The sequence below is a fragment of the Vespula vulgaris genome, chromosome 1 (genome assembly GCF_905475345.1).
Source record: "Vespula vulgaris chromosome 1, iyVesVulg1.1, whole genome shotgun sequence".
NCBI lineage: Eukaryota > Metazoa > Arthropoda > Insecta > Hymenoptera > Vespidae > Vespula > Vespula vulgaris.
This window is the reverse complement of record NC_066586.1, coordinates 15,003,282-15,023,947: the sequence shown is the minus strand read 5'-3', so window position 1 is coordinate 15,023,947 and position 20,666 is coordinate 15,003,282. Positions and strand designations below refer to the sequence as shown.

General features: G+C 29.1%; 7 protein-coding genes across 13 annotated transcripts; 4 read left to right on the top strand and 3 right to left on the bottom strand.

Annotated features, from left to right (window-relative positions):
- Positions 1-1,915: 1,915 nt before the first annotated feature.
- LOC127072836 (malectin-B) lies at positions 1,916-6,059 on the bottom strand. 2 transcript variants are annotated; one of them, XM_051013642.1, is made up of 5 exons: positions 5,899-6,059; positions 3,197-3,686; positions 2,924-3,106; positions 2,784-2,841; positions 1,916-2,689 (listed from the first exon to the last, which is right to left on the bottom strand). In XM_051013642.1, the coding sequence occupies exons 2-5, from the start codon at positions 3,554-3,556 to the stop codon at positions 2,481-2,483; spliced, it is 810 nt and encodes a 269-aa protein (XP_050869599.1). In that variant the 5' UTR covers positions 3,557-3,686; positions 5,899-6,059; the 3' UTR covers positions 1,916-2,480. The 2 variants fall into 2 exon arrangements, with proteins under 2 accessions (XP_050869599.1, XP_050869589.1); XM_051013632.1 differs by lacking the exon at positions 5,899-6,059 and adding an exon at positions 3,763-3,919.
- Positions 3,847-5,906, top strand: LOC127072823 (uncharacterized). Its single transcript, XM_051013596.1, has 2 exons — positions 3,847-4,929; positions 5,045-5,906. The coding sequence occupies exons 1-2, from the start codon at positions 4,544-4,546 to the stop codon at positions 5,562-5,564; spliced, it is 906 nt and encodes a 301-aa protein (XP_050869553.1). The 5' UTR covers positions 3,847-4,543; the 3' UTR covers positions 5,565-5,906.
- An 841-nt stretch (positions 6,060-6,900) lies between the features above and the next one.
- Positions 6,901-12,569, top strand: LOC127072652 (GATOR complex protein MIOS). 5 transcript variants are annotated; one of them, XM_051013242.1, is made up of 17 exons: positions 6,901-7,072; positions 7,736-7,800; positions 8,028-8,140; positions 8,509-8,767; positions 8,922-9,119; positions 9,198-9,485; positions 9,559-9,786; positions 9,860-10,021; positions 10,090-10,271; positions 10,346-10,479; positions 10,549-10,662; positions 10,796-11,162; positions 11,238-11,376; positions 11,471-11,609; positions 11,687-11,894; positions 11,961-12,169; positions 12,287-12,569. In XM_051013242.1, the coding sequence occupies exons 4-17, from the start codon at positions 8,647-8,649 to the stop codon at positions 12,372-12,374; spliced, it is 2,577 nt and encodes an 858-aa protein (XP_050869199.1). In that variant the 5' UTR covers positions 6,901-7,072; positions 7,736-7,800; positions 8,028-8,140; positions 8,509-8,646; the 3' UTR covers positions 12,375-12,569. The 5 variants fall into 5 exon arrangements, with proteins under 5 accessions (XP_050869199.1, XP_050869181.1, XP_050869215.1 ...); XM_051013224.1 differs by having other exon boundaries at positions 8,006-8,140; XM_051013258.1 differs by lacking the exon at positions 8,028-8,140.
- Positions 12,165-13,461, bottom strand: LOC127072895 (uncharacterized). The gene is made up of 4 exons (XM_051013738.1): positions 13,251-13,461; positions 12,851-13,037; positions 12,655-12,771; positions 12,165-12,346 (listed from the first exon to the last, which is right to left on the bottom strand). Exons 1-3 carry the CDS (start codon positions 13,329-13,331, stop codon positions 12,683-12,685), a joined length of 357 nt encoding a protein of 118 aa, XP_050869695.1. The 5' UTR covers positions 13,332-13,461; the 3' UTR covers positions 12,165-12,346; positions 12,655-12,682.
- A 75-nt stretch (positions 13,462-13,536) lies between these two features.
- Positions 13,537-15,904, top strand: LOC127072799 (tumor susceptibility gene 101 protein). The gene is made up of 8 exons (XM_051013533.1): positions 13,537-13,882; positions 13,989-14,073; positions 14,177-14,242; positions 14,317-14,480; positions 14,554-14,674; positions 14,788-15,014; positions 15,093-15,451; positions 15,519-15,904. Exons 1-8 carry the CDS (start codon positions 13,829-13,831, stop codon positions 15,703-15,705), a joined length of 1,263 nt encoding a protein of 420 aa, XP_050869490.1. The 5' UTR covers positions 13,537-13,828; the 3' UTR covers positions 15,706-15,904.
- On the bottom strand, positions 15,459-16,880 carry LOC127072902 (transmembrane protein 258). 2 transcript variants are annotated; one of them, XM_051013763.1, is made up of 3 exons: positions 16,723-16,880; positions 16,277-16,522; positions 15,459-15,706 (listed from the first exon to the last, which is right to left on the bottom strand). In XM_051013763.1, exons 1-2 carry the CDS (start codon positions 16,723-16,725, stop codon positions 16,283-16,285), a joined length of 243 nt encoding a protein of 80 aa, XP_050869720.1. In that variant the 5' UTR covers positions 16,726-16,880; the 3' UTR covers positions 15,459-15,706; positions 16,277-16,282. The 2 variants fall into 2 exon arrangements, with proteins under 2 accessions (XP_050869720.1, XP_050869709.1); XM_051013752.1 differs by lacking the exon at positions 15,459-15,706 and adding an exon at positions 16,033-16,184.
- A 1,740-nt stretch (positions 16,881-18,620) lies between these two features.
- LOC127067791 (uncharacterized) lies at positions 18,621-20,538 on the top strand. Its single transcript, XM_051003129.1, has 2 exons — positions 18,621-18,682; positions 19,821-20,538. Exons 1-2 carry the CDS (start codon positions 18,621-18,623, stop codon positions 20,536-20,538), a joined length of 780 nt encoding a protein of 259 aa, XP_050859086.1.
- Positions 20,539-20,666: the final 128 nt, after the last annotated feature.

The window sequence follows — 20,666 nt, the reverse complement described above, 5'->3', positions numbered from 1 at the left end:
TCCGGAAAAATCGATTCTCCATTTAGCATATAATATTAATATACAATATACGAGAGTTCGTCGGTCTCGCTAATTTAACTAACTACTTCAACTAGGCAATTAACGTAGCGCATTAGCAAATTGGACCAACGAGTTGAGATTGACCGGTCGGTTTATATAGAAAATGTTTTCGAAGTGTGTCTCGCGTATTATCATATGCAAGATATGGTTATCGTATAATATAATCATGCAAAAGTTATTAAAATATAAGATAATATACGAATTATGCAAAGTATGATGAAATTGGAGAAATTTATAAATTTGTTTTTTTTTTTTCGAATGATAATCATTATCGAAGAAGAAATAATGATATAAAAATAATATCTATATTTAACACATTATGTCAAAGTTTTTGACTCTTGTATATTTTATTTCTGGCCAGTCGTGTTCCCTATCATAACTCTGCTGTCTGTGATTTTAATAAAGCCGTCCCCCTTGGGGGAAAGAGAGCGAAAGAGAGAAAGAGAGAGAGAGATGTGTTGTATATGCATGAATTCGAGTTGACGTTCGCACTTAACGGACACGCAGCTATATGTATTAAGTGCACCACTCAACGTTGTACGAACGCAGTCGTGTCGTCTAATCAAAAAAATAAATCATATATCAAATATAAAAGATAAAAAATATTGCTCGCTTATCACCCGCGCTATACTTTTTCTTCATCTTAATATAAATATTACATCGAAACTGATGTAATTTAATCGGGATTAATGGCATTAAGTACTTTGTTGTTATTTATCGTAACATACAATCTTCTATTCTATCATCTTTATATATCGTAATACGAAACGTGATAATTAGTCTGCAAGTGTAATAAGGATTTCAAATGTATTCTGAGTATACGTTTACGTATGTATACATACGTGGAGTGATCAAAAATCCAAGACGCTTTTAATACAATATTAAGATCTTAAATACATCATTAGCTGGGAAATCTATTTGATTTAACGATCAGAATAGATTTCTTTCTTTCTTTCTTTTTTTTTCTCAAGGTAGGGAACAATATAATACGGTGGTACTCGAGGCTATGACGTTGGGTCTTCCAAGCTATAAGTACGGCCTTGAATTGACAACTAATTGCCAGTGATGACCATACATCAAAGACCTAGACGATCGGTAGTCACGTGATCTTCCGTTTCATGGGATGAATGAGCTTATTCCCATTAAGGAACCGTACGAGCTTCACGTACGTGTTCACACGTATGTGTAGCACACCTACAAAATCCTTCGAAGTGGCCCGACGACCAATTGAATTTGTTGCAAGTCTTCCCCTTTTGTTGATCGCGGTCCGCGGCATGATCGATATACAACGGCATTTTAAAAGCACCGTTTGATAAGCGAATGATACTTTGCAGTACCGTGAATTTGCGGAAGTTGGCACTTGTACCGACGTGTATCCCGATTGCCGTTGGCGATTGGACGACGATCGCAGGGGGACTCTTAACGCTCGATCGTCGAGAAAGCAAGTTTGCTTTACATTAGACTCCGAGAGTATTGCAATAAGATATGCGAATCTATCCTCGTTACAAAGATAGTCTTTCTTTTCTCGACCAAGAAAAAAATCTGAGATACTTTTCTTTTTTACGTACGAATGGATATATATACTTTTGTAATCGTGATCTTCATGACAAAGGTCTTCTTTTTGAGATCGAAAATATGATCGAAGATTTTAATATCAGATAAATTCTAATCTTCATTTAGTCTATGATAGCGAACTGACAATAATGTACTTATATGTGATATTAATAATTACCAAACAACGGACTTTGTTCTCCGGTGTATAAAACAAAGATAATTATTCAAACGATGAAATAATAACAAATGAATGTTCAACATGAATAAAAATGAACGACGAATGAAAATTATGACAATTGAATGTTGTAATAGTAACAGCTTTATTTGCTTTCATTTTCCAAAGATTAAAGATTTATCCTTTGGTATATTTAATATGGGCTATCGACTAAACTTTGTTTTGGCTTGATTTACGTTTATAACTTAGTTTTACATTTAATCTATTATGCGCTACAAGCTTTTAATATCTAAAGCTATCGATTACGCTGCGTATATGTGCGAGGTGAAATTAACGAAATATAAAATTACATTTTACACATTTTGTAAAAATAAGAAAAATTGAAAAACATAAAATATAGTTTCATAGATCCATGACCTCGTTGAAGTCTCGTACGTTTCTATTGATTAAATCAATAATTCTATTGACAAAAAAAAAAACGTACACGTACACATATATGTGCTCATCTATATAAATTAGTAATAAATATTTGTATCTTAAATCTAACATTATAACGCAAAGTAGAAAGGAACGTGCATTGCTACCTTCCATTCATTTACGTATTTTTTTGTACATTAAAGTAACGTAGGCAGTTGAGAACATCGTCAATATTAAGTACATTATGTTTCGGTGCATATTTGTAACCGAGAAATTACAATCTGCATAAACAAAATAGAAGAGGTATGAACGCTCCTATCGCTATAAAGACAGGTAGCATTAAAGAAGAATCATCAATGGAATAAGGATCTGGAGTACGAGGTCCACTTGTATGCCTACTACGAACCGTTGATTCTTCTTCGTCCTCTTGTATATTATGATATTCTTCAGGTTCTTGAGGAATTGGACCTAACTGAGGAATATCTAAAGCATACATAGTATATTAAATGAGCATCAAGATAAAGTTATCTTTTTTTTTTCGTATGAATTACAGAGGTCTATGTATGTAGAAACTCACCTTCTGTTTTTCCTCTAATAACTGCAATCGCGTTTATTTTAGGATTGTCTCTATAACCCTAGAAAGATTATTTTTGATTAGAAATATTTATTATAGTTTAGTCTAAAAACATTTACACTCGCGATAGATAGGCATATTACTTTTATAAATTCAACCCTTATTTTTCCTGCCAATATATCAGATTCTTCGTCATTGTATATTAGTTTACCATCTTGCACTTTGAATGGAATATATTCGTCATGCGCAATACCTCTGCCAACTCTTTCGAAAATATCCAAATCAGTGACGACTGTATGATCTCCATTTAATACTACATCAAATACCTGACAAAATAATATAATTAAAATACCATTGATTATTAAATATATCTTATATTTACAATTATAGATACGTAATAAACAAATCCTTCATACCTTCATGTTTGGGGAATTAAAGTAGACTTCACAAAACTTTAAGATCATAACATATTCTCCGTCTTCATTTATAGGTATATCATATCCAAAAGTACTATGGTGATAACGTTCCGTCTGATATAATATTTGATCTGCGCTATTGATACGTCCGATAAGTAATTGTTTGCCATAATCAGAAGCAGTACCAACTTTTCCCATTAAAGGATCTCTAGCATAGCGAATTCTGTAACTATCAATGTGCGCTTCGCCTCCAGCATTTACTGCATACATCACTTCTAAACAAAATGAGTCTAACACACAGCTGCTCAATATTACTGTGCATAACAAGAATACATGTAAACTCCATTTTAACGGACACATTTTTACTCAATTATTATACGAATTATAATAATTCAACTGTTTTAATATAACAATATGTTCATGACTCGTCTCTTTTAACTCGGATCGTTCAATGAACGGGGTTTAAGTTTATAAGCGTTTAGAATAAAACCTGTAAAAAATTATCTATGTAAGAATATATAAATAATAAAAAGAATTATTAAAAATAATAAACATAATTTAAATGCCTTAGAAACTGTAGATAATGTTTAAGTTACTCAGAAAAATTATCATATTTTATAATTCACATGCACCATCGACAGTTGCTAACGACCATGATTATTATCTATTATCTAAGCTGGACATTCATCATGCTTGGCATAACAGCATCGCACACAACGCCGTCTACGTAAAAGTTAGTTAAATTACAAAATCGAACCATCTTATTTCAGTCGATAAAGTGGGAAATATAAAGTTTCGATTGATCTATCGTGTATCGCATAATAAATATCGCAGTGCGTTACATATAAATGAAAATAAATTTTTATAGTTCTTTATTGTTACAATATTTAGTCAATATTATGACGTTCCCACGATAACATTAAACGGAATTAGTTGAGAAATTATATTCGTATTATCATCGTTTGTCAGAATCGCAGAAAAATTTTTAACAATGGAAATATCACCGGAAAACATTTGTTCTTTTGAAACAAATCTGTCCAAGAACGCCCTCTGAAGGGACAACATTTGATATTTCGAATACGCAACCGGACGAAAATGAAACATTTGAAAAATCTTAATGGTTATCTTCTTTTTTAGCAAATCTTATAACACTTATAAATGGCTTCGAGTATACTTAATCATAATATTTCTAGAAATATAATGAAACGTTATTAAATAATCTTTATATAAGAAATTTCGTTGAAACTGTAAAACCGGATACCATCTCTTCATTCAGAATAATACCATTTCTTACCGCTTGAAAATTTTACATTGAAAATATTTTCGTTTGAAATACAAACGTTATAAATGTACAAACAATATCTTATTATACGAGGTCACCCTAGAGTGATTGATACCTATTGCTACTTAATGTGTAATATTTGGTTGTTTGATATGAATTGTTTTGTAGTTTTTCGAAGTTATAAACAAGAAGATGAATCGTTTTGCAAAAAATTACTTAAGAATGGTGTGATGTCTTTGATAAATCCAACTTACAACGAAATTTTAGTAAGAGGAATTACTTTTGAAATACCAATTTTTATGATTGTAATTATATTGATTTTATTTGGAGTTCCTCTTATTCATTCACTTTTGGTTATGCCTATTGTGGCAAGTATAATATATATTACACTATATGCAAAGTTTTTGAATAAAGCCAATGAAATTCAAAAAGAAGTTTCTAATATTCCACGGTATTGCATTCTTTTGTTATTTTCTTTGTTTTATTTTATTTCGTTTGTTCCTTCTTATAACTTACTTAAGATCGCGATTTTAAAATGAAAATACATATTTTTTTTTTGTAAACAGGATTTACATGTCAAATAATTCTTCATGCTTTTGGGTAGCAGAAGTATATGAAAAAAATTCACTGAATTATTCTCAACAAGATCAAGAATATATACTCATGACAGAAGAAGAATTCAATTATTCTGATATTGATATATCTTCATATATTAAAAAAATTGTAGGTACTATTGCATTGTGTAAAAACAATAGAATACCAAATGGTGCTTGGATAAAGAGATTATATGTTCATAAAGACTATAGAAAAAAAAGCATAGGATCTTTTCTATTAAATGTAGCTCTGGAGTTCAGCATTATGCAAGGATATAATCGCGTTAATATAGTTATTTCAGAATATAGAAAAGATGCTAAGAAGTTATGTATTAGAAAAGGTTTCGAATTATATTTGTGTTATAAAAAACCTGTTTTTAGATCATTAATAACAATGTTAGTATATGAATTAACTTATCAAATTAATTATTATATTAATGAGAATTTTATGGCTATAGATCCATATTATGCATACTATATTTTAAATTCTTGATTTCTCTTGAGCACATTCTTAAATGTTTAAATTATATATATAAACGATATTTTACGATATATTTGTTATGATGTATTTTATAATTTTTTGTAAAATAAATAAGACAGCAGAGGTATTACAAAGTTATAATCCTCTTTTTTACTTCGTAACCTGCCAATATATGTCAATTTTTTAGTCTTCCTAATATTTACATTTGATTTGATTTATATATCTGAAATAATTAATCAAGAAAACAGCGTTTCACCTCTAGTATTTACCCCTAAATAAATGAATTACTTCTAAATAAAATGAATCTAATGTACAACTACTCAATATCACTATAAATAACAAGAACCTTCATTCTAGCACATATCTTGTCATTCAATATACGAAATAACAACAATTCAATCTTCTTCCAATAACAATGTTTGTAACTCGTTTTTTTTAAGTTTGTTCACTAACTTTCGTTTGTAACGTAAGCGACTTCAGTAACAGATACGGACAAAATATGAACTACAAGCGCGATAGTACTAATTATGCGTCTACTGCGTTGGTATATAAGTACGGTAGATAATACTCTTCTTACGCGTAATTAAAAAATCGATTTAGCGTGTAAACAATAGTATTAGATTTGACAAAAGCAAGAACAAATTATATGCCAGATTAGACTTTTCTGAAGGTAGATTAATTTAATAAAAATTAGCTCGATTTTACTTGCGATGGAATATAAAACATATAAAATATAACATATAAAAGATAATAGGAGAAACAGTAGAAAGTAAGCTGCTGATCCATATCTTGAATTCTGAAATATGTAGATATGATGATGGACATAAGTAGAATAGAAAATACAGGTATTTAATCTAAAAGCGTAAATAAGAATAAATAGGAATAAATGAAAATTAATAAGAATAAGTAAGAATAAATAAGAAGTAATAAGAATAAATGAGAATAAATGAGAATAAATAAGAATAATAAAGAAATTAGAATTCTTTACTACGTTTCGGTATGTAAGTCTAGTAAACTTTAGTTAGAAAGAGAAAGAAAAAATTCTGGAAACACTGAAATATATAACCATTCATTCAATACTTCAATCGAATTAGCTTTCGATATATCGCAAGTAACACCCACTCAGGTTTTACCACGTGGATATTACTGATATTATAGAAACTTACAAGCTGATAGTGACTACTCTAAATAATCTGCCTACTCTATGCTTAGTGAAATTCATAACTTATATATAAATTTTTATTAAATTAATCGACGATACAACAGATTTCTCTACTTACCAGCTGATGTTAAAACAGATTCCTACCTTGTAGATTCAAATTCTTACATTTCAACTGATCATCAGCAATCGAACATCTCGTGTATCAAATCGATCAAGAATTATACTTAACAATCTTGAACATTATAAAATTAAACGTGATAAACGGTTTTAGAGGAACAACAAAATAAAACTACACGGTTAATGAAGTCCGATTTGTCTTGCTACGAATAATAGGAAGAAGTTTTTTCTAAATGAAAAGGTATATACATAAAAGATAATATTCCATATTATCGTATTTACTATAGCGACTGTACGAAAATTTGAGATTTATATATATGTGATTCTTTTCAACAAAATAACATAAAAATGCAATATTATTTAATACAAGTAACAATCGTTCGATTTACTTTTTTTTGTATTTGTTTTCTACAATAAAAGATTATATATATATTTATTTATTTACACATACATATACGGCATGCATACGTATATACATATTGTGGAACAAAACCATCATTTTCAATATCGAAATATGTAACATAGCATTTTTCAATATATTTCACACATTTTCATCAGCATGCATTTACATGATATTTTATAAAATCGATGAAAAAATTAGAGATGCGTAAATGACTCTATCTCCTCTATCTCCATAATCTTTGGTATCGTTATCCTCGATTTGATTTATATATATTTCCTCTTGTGGAGGCGTGGTAATAGTTGGTTGGACGCCATTTTCTTTGAAATCATCATTAGTAATCGAACGATGTTACGTGCGATTGAATTCGTAGTTTTAAACTTAAATTAATTACGATCGAATGTGATTACGATGTCAATTACCAATATGTACGATACTGGGACGACCCATAAAAAATAATAATTTCATTGAAAAATTCATTTACACTTTGTTCATTCTCGATAGGTCAATGAAAAGAATCTAATATCATTAGAGAGGTTACTCCTTCATGGCGCGATTTTGAAAATCAAGTAAGTAACATCATTTTCGATAAATTTTTTGAAGGAAGAAATAAGAAAGTTGAGAATAAATACACACACACACATACATAAACACATTGGCAAATTTATCAGATAAAAATTTTATTATCGAAAACAAAAAAAAATTTATAAAGTGGTACTTGTCTTTTTTTCTCTCTCTCTCTCTCTCTCTCTCTCTTTTTCTTTCTCTCTGAAGTCGCATATGTTACGAACGAAAGGTGATGAACGGCCCGGCAAACGTCACAGTCGATAACGAAGTCGTTCAGGCATTTGTGAAAATGGAATCACGAATCTTACTGGTATTTTTTATATTTGGCCCATAAAACGTACGGTGAGTGTAATTTGTGCTTCTTACATTTGCCTCGGTATCATGAGCTTGATTCATATTTCGTTTGCTCGCTCGCAAAACATATCACTAGTCTCGTATGATATTACAGGGCAAAAGAATGATTCCATTCAAGTAAAATAAATCATGTTTATTCTATTTGCAAGTTTCTTTTTATTAGTTCACATGTAATATTATTTTATTTTTTATTTGTCTTTTTTACGATTATGATATATATGATCGTTATGAATCAAAAATATTAATCAAATTTTTGTCAGAATATTAACAAATGATTGGTCGATTTCGATTACTACGAAATATTTCGTGACCAATCAGAATAGATGGTTGACAAGAAATATGTCTGTTTACACTAGGGATGTTTGTAATTGGAAAGCATTCACTACCTATTTGGTACCGGAATATGCGCAAGTGCAATACAATACAAGTTAGAATGAAGGAACCTTGCATTTAAGAGAAGTTTAATTTTAATATTGAATGTGTTCTCAATAAAAATGAGTAGTGTTAAACTTGATGTATTGTGGTCACCGGTTCATTCAAATAAATTTATTACATGGGGAACAGAAATATGTCTTTACGAAGTTGCAGATATAAAAGATGGTATAAGACAGTTATGTGAGTATATGATTGTCAAAGAAATTGATAAAAGATATTTAACGTTGTTATTTGTTTATTTAAATTTCTACTCGATTTTCTTATATCATAGAAGATATATAAAATAATACTGTACATTATTTAAAAGGTGTTATATATTTTTTATTGTATATAGGTATTAAACTTTCTGATTCTACTGTCGCTCATCTGTTAGCAACAAATACAAATCATCATTACGTTAAATGTATCGATATATATCCACAAGCAGAACTAGATATTTTATTGGCAGTAGGACAAGACGATGGAAAAGTTGTTTTAACTACATTTGGTCCAACTATATTCGATTCTTACGGATATGCTGGTAAAGAACTTGGTAAGAAATCAAAATGTTTTTCTTATATGAAATTAATATTAATTTATCAAATTAATATTTATTTTTAAATTTCTATAGTTCCAAAACACGCAAGACAATGTAATGCTGTGGCATGGAATCCGGTAGATTCAAATTTAATAGTTACTGGTTTAGATAAGCATAGAACTGATCACTCTATTCTTCTATGGGATATAACCAAAAATTCTGAAAGAATTTATCATAACAATACTCAAACGGATCCAAATAGGCCAGTAGCAGAATTGGCTGTATCAGAAGTAATACATTCATTTGATTGGTTTAAAAGTCAACCAAAATGTTTAGTTGCTGGTGCTAATAATAAACAATTAAAAATGATTGATTTTCGAGGTACTAACAACAAAATAGTTAAATTAATTGTATATAGTATTCTCTAATACTGTTTATTGAATTTTTTATTCAGATTCTGCTAAAGTAGTAAATGCTGCTCCCACAAAAGCAGTGTATGACTTATCAGTAAATCCACATAATAATAATTATCTTCTTTCACACGTTGATAATCAAATTACTATATGGGACACACGGTGGTTTGAGAAAGCTGTTCTTACTTTATCACAAGGAAAACCAGTTACAAAAGTTTTATGGTGTCCAACAAGGCATAACTTATTGGGAGCATTGCAAAAAGATTCGGGTATTTTTCTATTTAACATAAAAAATGTATTATGCGATAAGGTTGATATAAAATTTTTTTTTTTGGATTGCAGTGGCACTACACTTGTATGATATACAACATTGTGGAATGGGAGGAGGAGAGGATGCAGAACTTGGTGCATTGGAAAGAACAGTAGCACCACCATGGCATAGTCCAGTTAGTTTTGCATGGCATCCGACACATGCATATCGTTTATTAGCAATAGCACAACAAGGTTTGTCTCTTTGGAAAAAAGGAGAAAAGGAAAAAAAAAAAAATGCATAATATCTTTTTATATTACAGGATTTACAGATTATACAGTCTGTGAAAGAATTACAGTTAATTGGTCTACTAGATCTTATATGGCATGGAATCATGCTTCAAAATCATTTAAATACATTTGTAGCAATGATAATATCTATAAGTCTATAGATGATATTTCTATTCTAACTAAAACAAGAGCTTTAGCAGACTATGGGTTACTAGTGAGTCCATAAAAAATATGATTTATATGTAACATATTTTTTTAAATATACAGTAAGTTATTTATTCATTATAGCCTGAATTGGCACAAAATGGTGAATTAGCTGAAAATGATACTCTTAAAAATTTATGGCAATGGCTGTATCTAAGTCGTTCTCTTGTAGAAGATGGAACTGTACTCAGTCCAGATAATAAGCATCCTGGTGTAAGGTAATATAAACTTATGAAATAAAGTAACTGTGTATATTAATATATATATATATATTTTTTTTTCCATAGAACACTTTTGAAATTGGATGGACAACAAAATTCTAACAATGGTTTACTAAAATCAGAACTTACTTATCGACCCTGGGCAGATATAGGTTCCACTCATACTGCTAAGATTTATAGGTAATCTGTGCAGGTAGAAAATACTACTTTCTGTCATAAATGATCAATTTATGATCAAAAAAAAAAAAAGATTATATTGTCACATGATCGAAGTTTACAATATAATTATATATAAATATTCTCATAAATATAGATCTGCAGACAGAGACAAAGGTCTTCTATTATGTGGTTGGAGATTTGAGAAAGATACGAATGCTCCATATGAAAATTTATTCTTAGATAGATTGGTAAGGGAAGGAGCATATCCCAGAGCTGCTGCAATAGCTGTTTTTAATCTTTGTTTGCGACAAGCTATAGAAATATTAAATCGTGGTGCTAGAAAAATGTCAATAGCTACAAATTTAAATATCGTTGCTATGGCAATATCTGGCTTTTCAGAAGATAGAAATAGCATGTGGAGAGAGTCGTGTTTAAAGTCTAGATGCCAACTGTCTGATCCTTATTTAAGAGCTACGTTTGCATTTTTGACAGCAGATAATGATTCATATGAGAATGTACTTGTAAGTTTTTTTTTTTTCATGTGAATTCTATATAAGAAGTTATAATTATTAATTCATTTATTTATGTAATTATAGAATGAAAATGGTATGGCAGTAGAAGACAGAGTTGCATTTGCTCTTATGTTTTTACCAGATAATAAATTGATTGAGTATATAAAAAGATTAACGCAAAATTTGATTGATGAAGGAAATTTAGCAGGTTTCCTTTTGACAGGTACAGTGACATTAAATTGAATAATAATACGAATTATAATTGTCATGTTATAAATAATCTAACTACTATAATTTATATAATTGTTATCTTTTAGGAGCAAGTTTAGAAGGTATTAAATTATTAAATAGGTATTTAGAAATATCTGGAGATGTACAAAGTTGCAGTCTTATAGCTATTAGAGCATTGTCATCTAAACTACTTCAAGAGAATCAAGTCCAAGTATGGATAGCTAGGTACAATAATAATAATGAAATCGAAATTATAAACGTAGAAATAATTTATAGTCTATTTTTTATATTGGATATTATAGTTATAGAGATCTATTAAATGCTTGGAAAATGTGGAATCAACGAGCTCACTTTGATATTGCTATGAGAGCTTCTACAAATGAAAAACCACCCCCACAAATATATGTTTCTTGTAATTTCTGTGGTAAAAGTATTTCTGCTTTTATGCAAGGACTCAGTAGAGCTAGAGGACCATTTGGGAGATTAGGAAGTACTTCTAATAAACTAAAGGTAACATTTGTGGAACTTGAAGTGTCAAAATAAATATATAAAATAATATTTGTTTGATTGTTTTAGATGTCTTCGTGTCCTAGTTGTAGAAAACCATTACCACGATGTGCAATTTGTTTAATGCATATGGGTACTGTTAGTGGAATTCAATTAACTTCTGCTGGCATAAGCAGAAATGAAGATGATAATAAACTTACAGAATTTAATAATTGGTTTACATGGTGTCAAACATGCAGACATGGTGGTCATGCTGATCATATAACTCATTGGTTTCGGTAATATAAAAAAATTTATTAATTTTATATAATTTTAATCAAAAGTTTTACAAATTAAAAAAATTAATATTATGTATGCTTAAAGTTTTATATTATGAATGAAATTCAATATTACAGACAACACTCTGAATGCCCAGTAACATCTTGTACATGTAGATGTTTTTCATTGGATGCATCCTGTAAAATAGGAGCAAGTGTTATGTAAATAAATGTACATACGTATATATTGTACAGTCCTATAAAACTAATTACTTATATTTAGATTGAAGAGACTATTACACATTATCTATATATATATTAATTTAATTATATATATTTGATAGAAAAGTTGATTACCTCAACTTACATTAAGATTTTAAAAATAAGTATTTTGTTTTAATAAATATATTATGTATTCTTATATTATTTCACAAATAATTATACCCTATATTTTTACTTATTTATTTTATAATTTACTTGGAAATGATAGGAATATTGATACGTACTTTTTTCATTTATAAAATTTCACAAAATTTAATATCCACAGTCACTTTCAGATACCATCCATTTTTTTGTTCCTAATACATTCAACACAGCAAGAAGATCATTGTATTGATTTGTCTCTATAATAAATAAAACTTTTAATTCTTTTAGAACTGTATTATACGTTATTGAATAAATCAAAAAATATAATGAACTTACGAAATTTTGTTGTCATACTGGTAGGGAAAAGAATAAAACTGTTGCATGACATGGTACCTTTTGATTGTACAGTTCCATGTATTTCTATATAACCTTCTGCATTAATATCAAGAGCTTCATTTAATGTTACATTTACTTGTACACCATCCGTTGTAAGAAGTTCTATATTTTTTCCATTTGAACTTTTCTGCAAACATGAGTTATAAATAAAAGTATAAATGCTTTAATAATTATTTAATTAAGAGCAGAACCTTAAGCATAACGATCAAATAAAATATGATATTATATTTTTGATTTTAACAATAAAAATTAATAAATCTTAATTGTGATTTGAATGATACGAATAATACAAATTACAAGCATTTTGTATTGTGTACAATTATTTTTAAAAACATCTTACACGGTTAATGGTCCCGAGTAAAATAACTTCCTCTCCTATATTTTGCCCTAAGTAGCGTCCATTAATACGTTTCTTTGCCATTTTCTCTTCTTTTTTTATTTACGATATAATATATTATTTAGAAATCTAACCACTAAACAAATCTAACTACTACTTTTATTAGCAAAAAGCAGGATAAGCTATATTTCATATTTTATTTTTCACTTACGCCATCTATTATAGTCATCGACGATGTCGTCATAATAGAGTAGACTACGCATTCCACAGCAGTCCATAATAAAAATATGATACTTGATTAGAACTCTTTTGAAGTGAACTGATCGTGTATAGAGAATTTAAGTTAGCCAAGCCTATATAAAATATCTGGTTATATCTGAGAAAGATAAGGTGCTGGTCGGATATCATTACTCCTATTGTTTAATTTAATACATATATCTTTATATTTATATTGGTACTAATTTTGTGCTAAGAAAAAACGTGCATATGTGATTTATTTCATTAATTATTTTTTGTCATTGTATATGTAATTACGTTTCTATTAGTTTATATTCAAAGAAAGTTTCTTAAAAGAAGTCTAAATGGTCAAAATGACACCTCAGGATGAAGGGAAGATAAGACAAGGCTTGTCAAAGGCAAGTTTTTATAAAATTTTTGTAAAATTTTGAAATAATTTAAATTCTGAAATAGTAAAGTTTCATTGGTTATATACTTATTTCATTAAAATTTTGGGTATTTTAGTATCAGAGTCCAGAAATTACAAAAACTCAGGTTCTAAGTGTTTTGTCAACGTATAAAGGTCTACAATATGAAATAAAGCCATTTGGTAAGTGATAATGATTCGAAAGACGATTTATTTATATCTAAAGTAGTATTTACAAATGGTATAATTATAAAATGATTTTAAATGCTGACAATTTGTGTTATAGTATTTGTGGATGGAACTCAAAAAGAATTATTCAATTTACTAGGGACAATACCTGTTACATATAAAGGTAATTGTATGTATACAAAGGATAATTGTCATAGAACTATCTAATTAGAGTTAACTTTTCAATAAACTCTGCAGGAAGTCGTTACAATATTCCAATATGTATATGGTTAATGGATACACATCCAAATAATGCACCAATATGTTATGTTAAACCAACATCAGATATGAGAATTAAAGTCAGTATGTATGTTGATCATAATGGCCAAATTTACCTACCGTATCTTCATGATTGGTTACCAGTAAGTAGTAGATTCGAATTTTTATGTTAGTAGTATAAAAAGAGTATTTTCTTTCTCATTTTTATTCATTTAGCATACTTCTGATTTACTTGGTTTGATACAAGTAATGGTCGTGACATTTGGAGAGCAGCCACCTGTATATGCTAATTCACGTAATGACACACAAGTAAATACGTCACCATATCCTATCCAACGTAAGAATAATATATTTTTTATACAAACATGTTAGAATTGATACGTGATTTTATTCAATAAGAGTGAATTATTAAATATTAATTTAATATTATTATTACATGTATTTAATTAGCTTTCATGCCAGTACCTGGTGCTGGATCTACTATGCCAGGAAGTGGATTTATGCCATATCCACCGAATTCACAATATAACACTGGAAATAATATTTACCCTCCTTATCCACCATCTGTAACATCAAATATTCCATATCCAGGTTACGGAATGTATCAAGGTGGTGGTTTAAATTATCCAGGACAAGGACATAGTGGTTCTTATCCTTATCCACCTGCTACACAGCCAGTGAGTTATACTTACGAATTTTGATAGATTATTGAATTTTATAAGAAATTAGGAATGATCAAAGATTTATTTTACAAGTCACCCACAGTACCAGGAAGTTCTGGCGGAAGTTCTGGTACCATTACAGAAGAGCATATTAGAGCATCTCTAGTGTCTGCTGTGGAAGATAAATTACGTCGCAGATTAAGAGAACAATTTTCTCAATTGCAAGCAGAACTTGAAACGTTGCGTCGTACTCAGCAAGAACTTAATAGTGGTTCTGCTTATCTTTCAGAGTTATTTGATAAATTAAATAAGGAAAAAGCAGAACTTGAAAAGAATACAATTATTCTCCAAGACAAAGAGGCTGAATTAGAGAAGGAAATAGCAAAACTTTCTGATAATCAGTCGATAGATGTTGATGAAGCTGTTACCACTATTGCTCCATTATATAAACAGTGAGTCTTTCTACATAAATTCTTTGTTTTTTTTTATTAATATATAAAAATTACATATTTTTTTCAGAATGCTAAACGCATTTGCTGAAGAGGCTGCCACAGAGGATGCTATATATTATCTTGCAGAGGGATTGCGATCTGGTATTATAGATTTGGATGCCTTCCTTAAACAAGTCCGACAACTTTCGCGTAGACAATTTATGCTCAGAGCTCTTATGCAACGATGTCGTCAGAAAGCTGGACTGACAGATTGAACTGTCATAAATTCATACATTAAACTCTTTTATTATAACGTATTTGTAACAAAGTATATAATTTTCATATTGTGCAAACAAATGAAAAGTGCATTGTATGCATCGGTTGCAGTAAGCAGATCGGTTATGTTGTAAAGTCTATGATAGTTTATCGATATGTATAATATTCCTTCGAACAAAATACATTTTTACAAATTTTCTTGTATCGTTAGTGCAATCATCGATATATCAACATAAGAATAATGCACCCAAGCTATTATATAAATGATTTATGCTACACTATACCAAATATCATGCTAAGTAATATAGAATAAAAGAACACATACGTAATATAAAAAAGATACTCAAGCATGGTTTTATTTAATTTAACGTATTAATAATAATAGATTTTATGTGATAAGTTCTCCTGCTCTTTCATCTTATAAATATATTTTGTCATTGCAATGAATGTTACGTATTTTTTTTTGTCATTGATCAAACTAGAAAAAAAGAAGAATAGTTATATTTTTTAAGATTCTATGAACACTAATCTATAATATATGTGTTACGATATAATCTATAATCTTCTTACCTATATTTATATATATATGCCCACGCATAAGAGTAAAAATAATACACCAAATCCAGAAAATACAGCTGCTACTAAAGATATTAGTAACTCTTTGAATATATCTCTTGTAAATTTAGTACTGGTAACTTCATATACGAAGAACCATGCTGTGAAGAATACTCCAATTCCAAGCAATACTATTCCAAGCAGCGAAAAAACAGCTGGATTTATAGGCGAAACATATCTCGTCATAAAGTCAATTTCCATCTAAATAAATATGATCATACGATTAATAAAATATAATACAGATTCGTTTATTTTTCTTAGGAAAAAGAAAATAACCTAAAAAAGAATAATAATTTAAATGATATTGTATATAAAAATAACCTCAAATGATAAAAGTGAGAAGAAATATTAATCAAATGAAATAAATATATTTTATAAGAAGAATTTATTATAAAATTTACCATTTTTTAAATGATATCTACTTTGACGTGGCTCGTTGTCACTTGACAAACTCAACAATATTCAAAGCTCTTATGTACAGTATCACACGAATAAGATAAGGACACGAATCACAAAGATTCGATTAAATATGGCGGCGAAAGAAAAATATCGACACGTTAAATGATTCGATAGTGTAACGATATATCGATCCCCTCCTTATCGATCTACGAATTGCGCGAATCTTACATGAATTTTAAATTTGACATTTCTTGTATCATTTGTCAAAATTAATTTAATGATAACATTGTTATATTAATTATAATTTTTCGAATTTGAATTAATTATATTAAATGATATGATATGATACAATTCATTATCGAGTGATATACTTGTTACCGAGAAAAATGAACAAGGAAGTAAAATATTTTTAGTAAAAGAATGTTCACATCGTAAAATTCATTTTCGTTAGTATCTAAGTAGCTATTGTAAATAGCGTTCCAGTCGACGAACAATAACGTGACCGTGAAATTAACGAAATGGCCAATTATGATCATGATCAGTCGACTCGGCTCGCTACCTTAAATTCTTTCTTTCTTTCTTTCTTCTATTTTTTACTAAACTCGAGATATCTTTCCCTTTCGCCGAACCGTTTTGTATGTAGGTATGTAAGTACTTACCTACTCCATAATGAACGAAGTAAACATGCGATTGTAGTGGAATTTCTTCCTCAGCTTTCTATTCCTTCGGATATTTTCACCTTAATCAATCCCCCTCCGCTGTTTCTTTGGTATTCGATATACGATCGTTGTGAGATATTTGAATTTGTGGTTGAAAGTTTCTCAATCGATTACATGCGTGTATCAAGAAACTCTTGTAATATGGTCGATCGAGAGATCAAGTTTAAAAAATATTGATCTACGTAATTGTTTTAAGTACTTGTTTTACATGTAATTTCTTCTTTTTATTTTTCTTATTATTACAATGTCGATGACAATAAGAAATATTATTAAGAATTTTTAAATAAATATCATATAGTTTATTTCTGAAATCAATGATTTTTCAATTGATCTTTGGGCGGAGTTCTGAAAGCATTTACTAAGTACACCGATTCGCTTCGGTAGTTATCGTGTGTAGTATATAAACGCTAGCGGAGTTGTGTTTCTCTCAGAGTTTCTTTAGATAATAGTCACGGATCTTCGCAGAGCAACCTTGAATTTGTTACTCGTCATATCAACAATGAATTGCAACTTTTTGGTATATAAAAAGATACATTTTATTATGCGTATATGTATATATATAATTTATATTAATATATATCATATTATATTTTTATCAATATAGATTTAATACATATAATATAAAATATTATATTTAAATGATAACTAACATTTTTTTTTTCATTTATTACAGACTTTGATTTTTCTCTTTATATTTTTCGTTTTGATATCACCATCGTCCTCTTCGTAAGTATTTCAATGAAATTTTATTTTTTACCTTACACTTACATGATATTATTTATTTTTATTCTTATTCTTATTATTGTTATGTTCGCAGAAAAAAGGTGGTCATACACGTACCTTACAAAGTGAAAAACGTGAAGCATACTCACACGATATATAAAATAATACCACATCACGAAGAAAAAAACGAGCACGAGCAAAGTCACGAGCATGAGAATTATGATTTCTATCGAAGATGAATTATTATTGGAGAACTATATCCGAGAAGAAAATCCAAAGAATGGTTATTAAATAGTACAAATTTTTATTTTAATATATTAACGCCAAATGTACCCGTTATATTATTTAAGTAAATCTCCAGTTCACTGTTGTGTTATTGTTGTATGTTATTTAAGTGCAATATAATCGTAATAATCATAAAAAAAAAGTGTTGTTTTTTATTTCGTTTAAATCAAAGAATGCAAAAACATTTTGTGATATTAAAATGTAACGAAATTGCAATAAAAAATAAAAGAACAAGGTATGACAAAGAAAGTAATAGTGTCGGTTTTCATTTTATCTATAAAAAAGAAAAGATATATCTAAACGTTACTTTATAGAAATAAATCTTATTCGTTATTATTATTTTGTCATATTAAAAAATATAAATATATATATATAATGAAATTGCAATAAGAAGGAATTGCATTCGATGAAGAAAGAAAAAAAATAAACACAATATTTCTCTTTTCACTTCATTTACACTATATCTACACTATATAGTAACTTTGTAAATGGAAGTTTAATAAAAGTCGTGTGAAATGAAAACAGAAGGTCAATAACTCTCAGTTTTTTGTTTTTTTTTGTTTTTGTTTTGCAAAAAACTATAAACTCTCTTCAACGAACGTAGATAATTTCATTGGCGCGACGTGTTGCGGAGTATTGTTTCACCGTGCGTAAAAATATTATAGTTTGGGATAAAAAGATTCGATGAAGCGTAAACACTTATAAACGAATAAAACGATTGAACGGGGAAATGATGATCGGGCATATAAGCGACAATCTCACCGTCGACGATTCAGATTCACTTTGAAAATCGTCTTACGATCGCGAACGATCAATTTCTCGTGTCTATTCTTAATTATTAAACCTCTTTGAGTTGTATTATTCGAGATATAAATATAAGGATGAAATCGATTTGTCTGCTTCTAGTTTTGTTGAATGAAATTTTTCTGGGAAACGGAGGAAAGGAACAGTGAGTGTTTAAAATCAGTATTTATATCGTTTTATTGTAAATCATAAAGAACGATTTTTCTTAAGACAGAGTTCCATCGTCGATATATGCTTTTTTACGCTTTTTTATAGTCAGAATGAAAATAATCATCTCTCTGAAAGATTTACAATTAAATATATATATATATATATATATATATATATATATATATATGTATCAATGTACGATCAAAAAATTATAGGTTTATAAATTTAAATGAAAATAAATTATTTCTCCGAGAGAGATTCATAAATAAGTATACATTAAAAACTTAAAAGTTTCTTTAAAATTTTTATTTAGAGACCATCTAGACTCTATTAAATACCGAGACGATCGTCTTATAAATTTAAAATATTGTTTCTCTTGAAAAAATTCTATTCTCTTTTCTCTTCTGATTTCCATTCAGTATACATTTCAAGATACACGTGCCAGAGATCATCAACCATCGCATTCATACGAAAACGATATTCATACATAAATTGGTGCCTCGTAAAAAGTACGTGCCACGCAAAAAGGAAATACCAAAAAAGAAAAAGCCATCGTTTCACGAGGAAGAAGATCATAAGGATGTTCACCACGAATGGAAATATTGGACTAGTCACTTTCACCATGACGATCATGGTCATGATCATCATGATGACATTAGTCATGAAGTTAAACAAGAAGAAATATTTAACGAAGGTTATCAGGATCAAAAGGATTTTCAACAAAATCCAGTTAAAACGGACTCTTACTTTCCTAAACGAGAATCTCACGATGAAAATATTTCTTCGAGAGATTACACGAACGGTTTGGTCGGTTACTCCTATCCACCGCAATATTCACGGTATTTGGAAGATCGCGAGATCTCTGATAATAAACAAGAAAAACCAACGCACAGCTATGAGGAAGGATATCGAAAAGGTTTACAAACGAAAAGTGGAGCTATTTATACTAACGAATTAAATAAATTTCATTTTGGTACTAAAGTGGAAGAGGAAGATGAACGGAGGGAATCTAAGGATGAAAAAGAGGAGGAGGAGGAGGAGGACGAAGAAGTCGTCAAAACTAATGCAGGACGTTACTTCGTCACCGAGGAAAACGTGGAACTCGATCATTCTAACGAAGGAAGCGAGATAAAATAAAATATTTTGAACAGAATACTCTCCAAGAATTAATTCTAAAGAAAATTGTTTCTTAGTAATTTACAACGAGAGAATCGTGAGGCTTAAAATATATTATTATTTTCATATATCTGTAGATATGATATGTA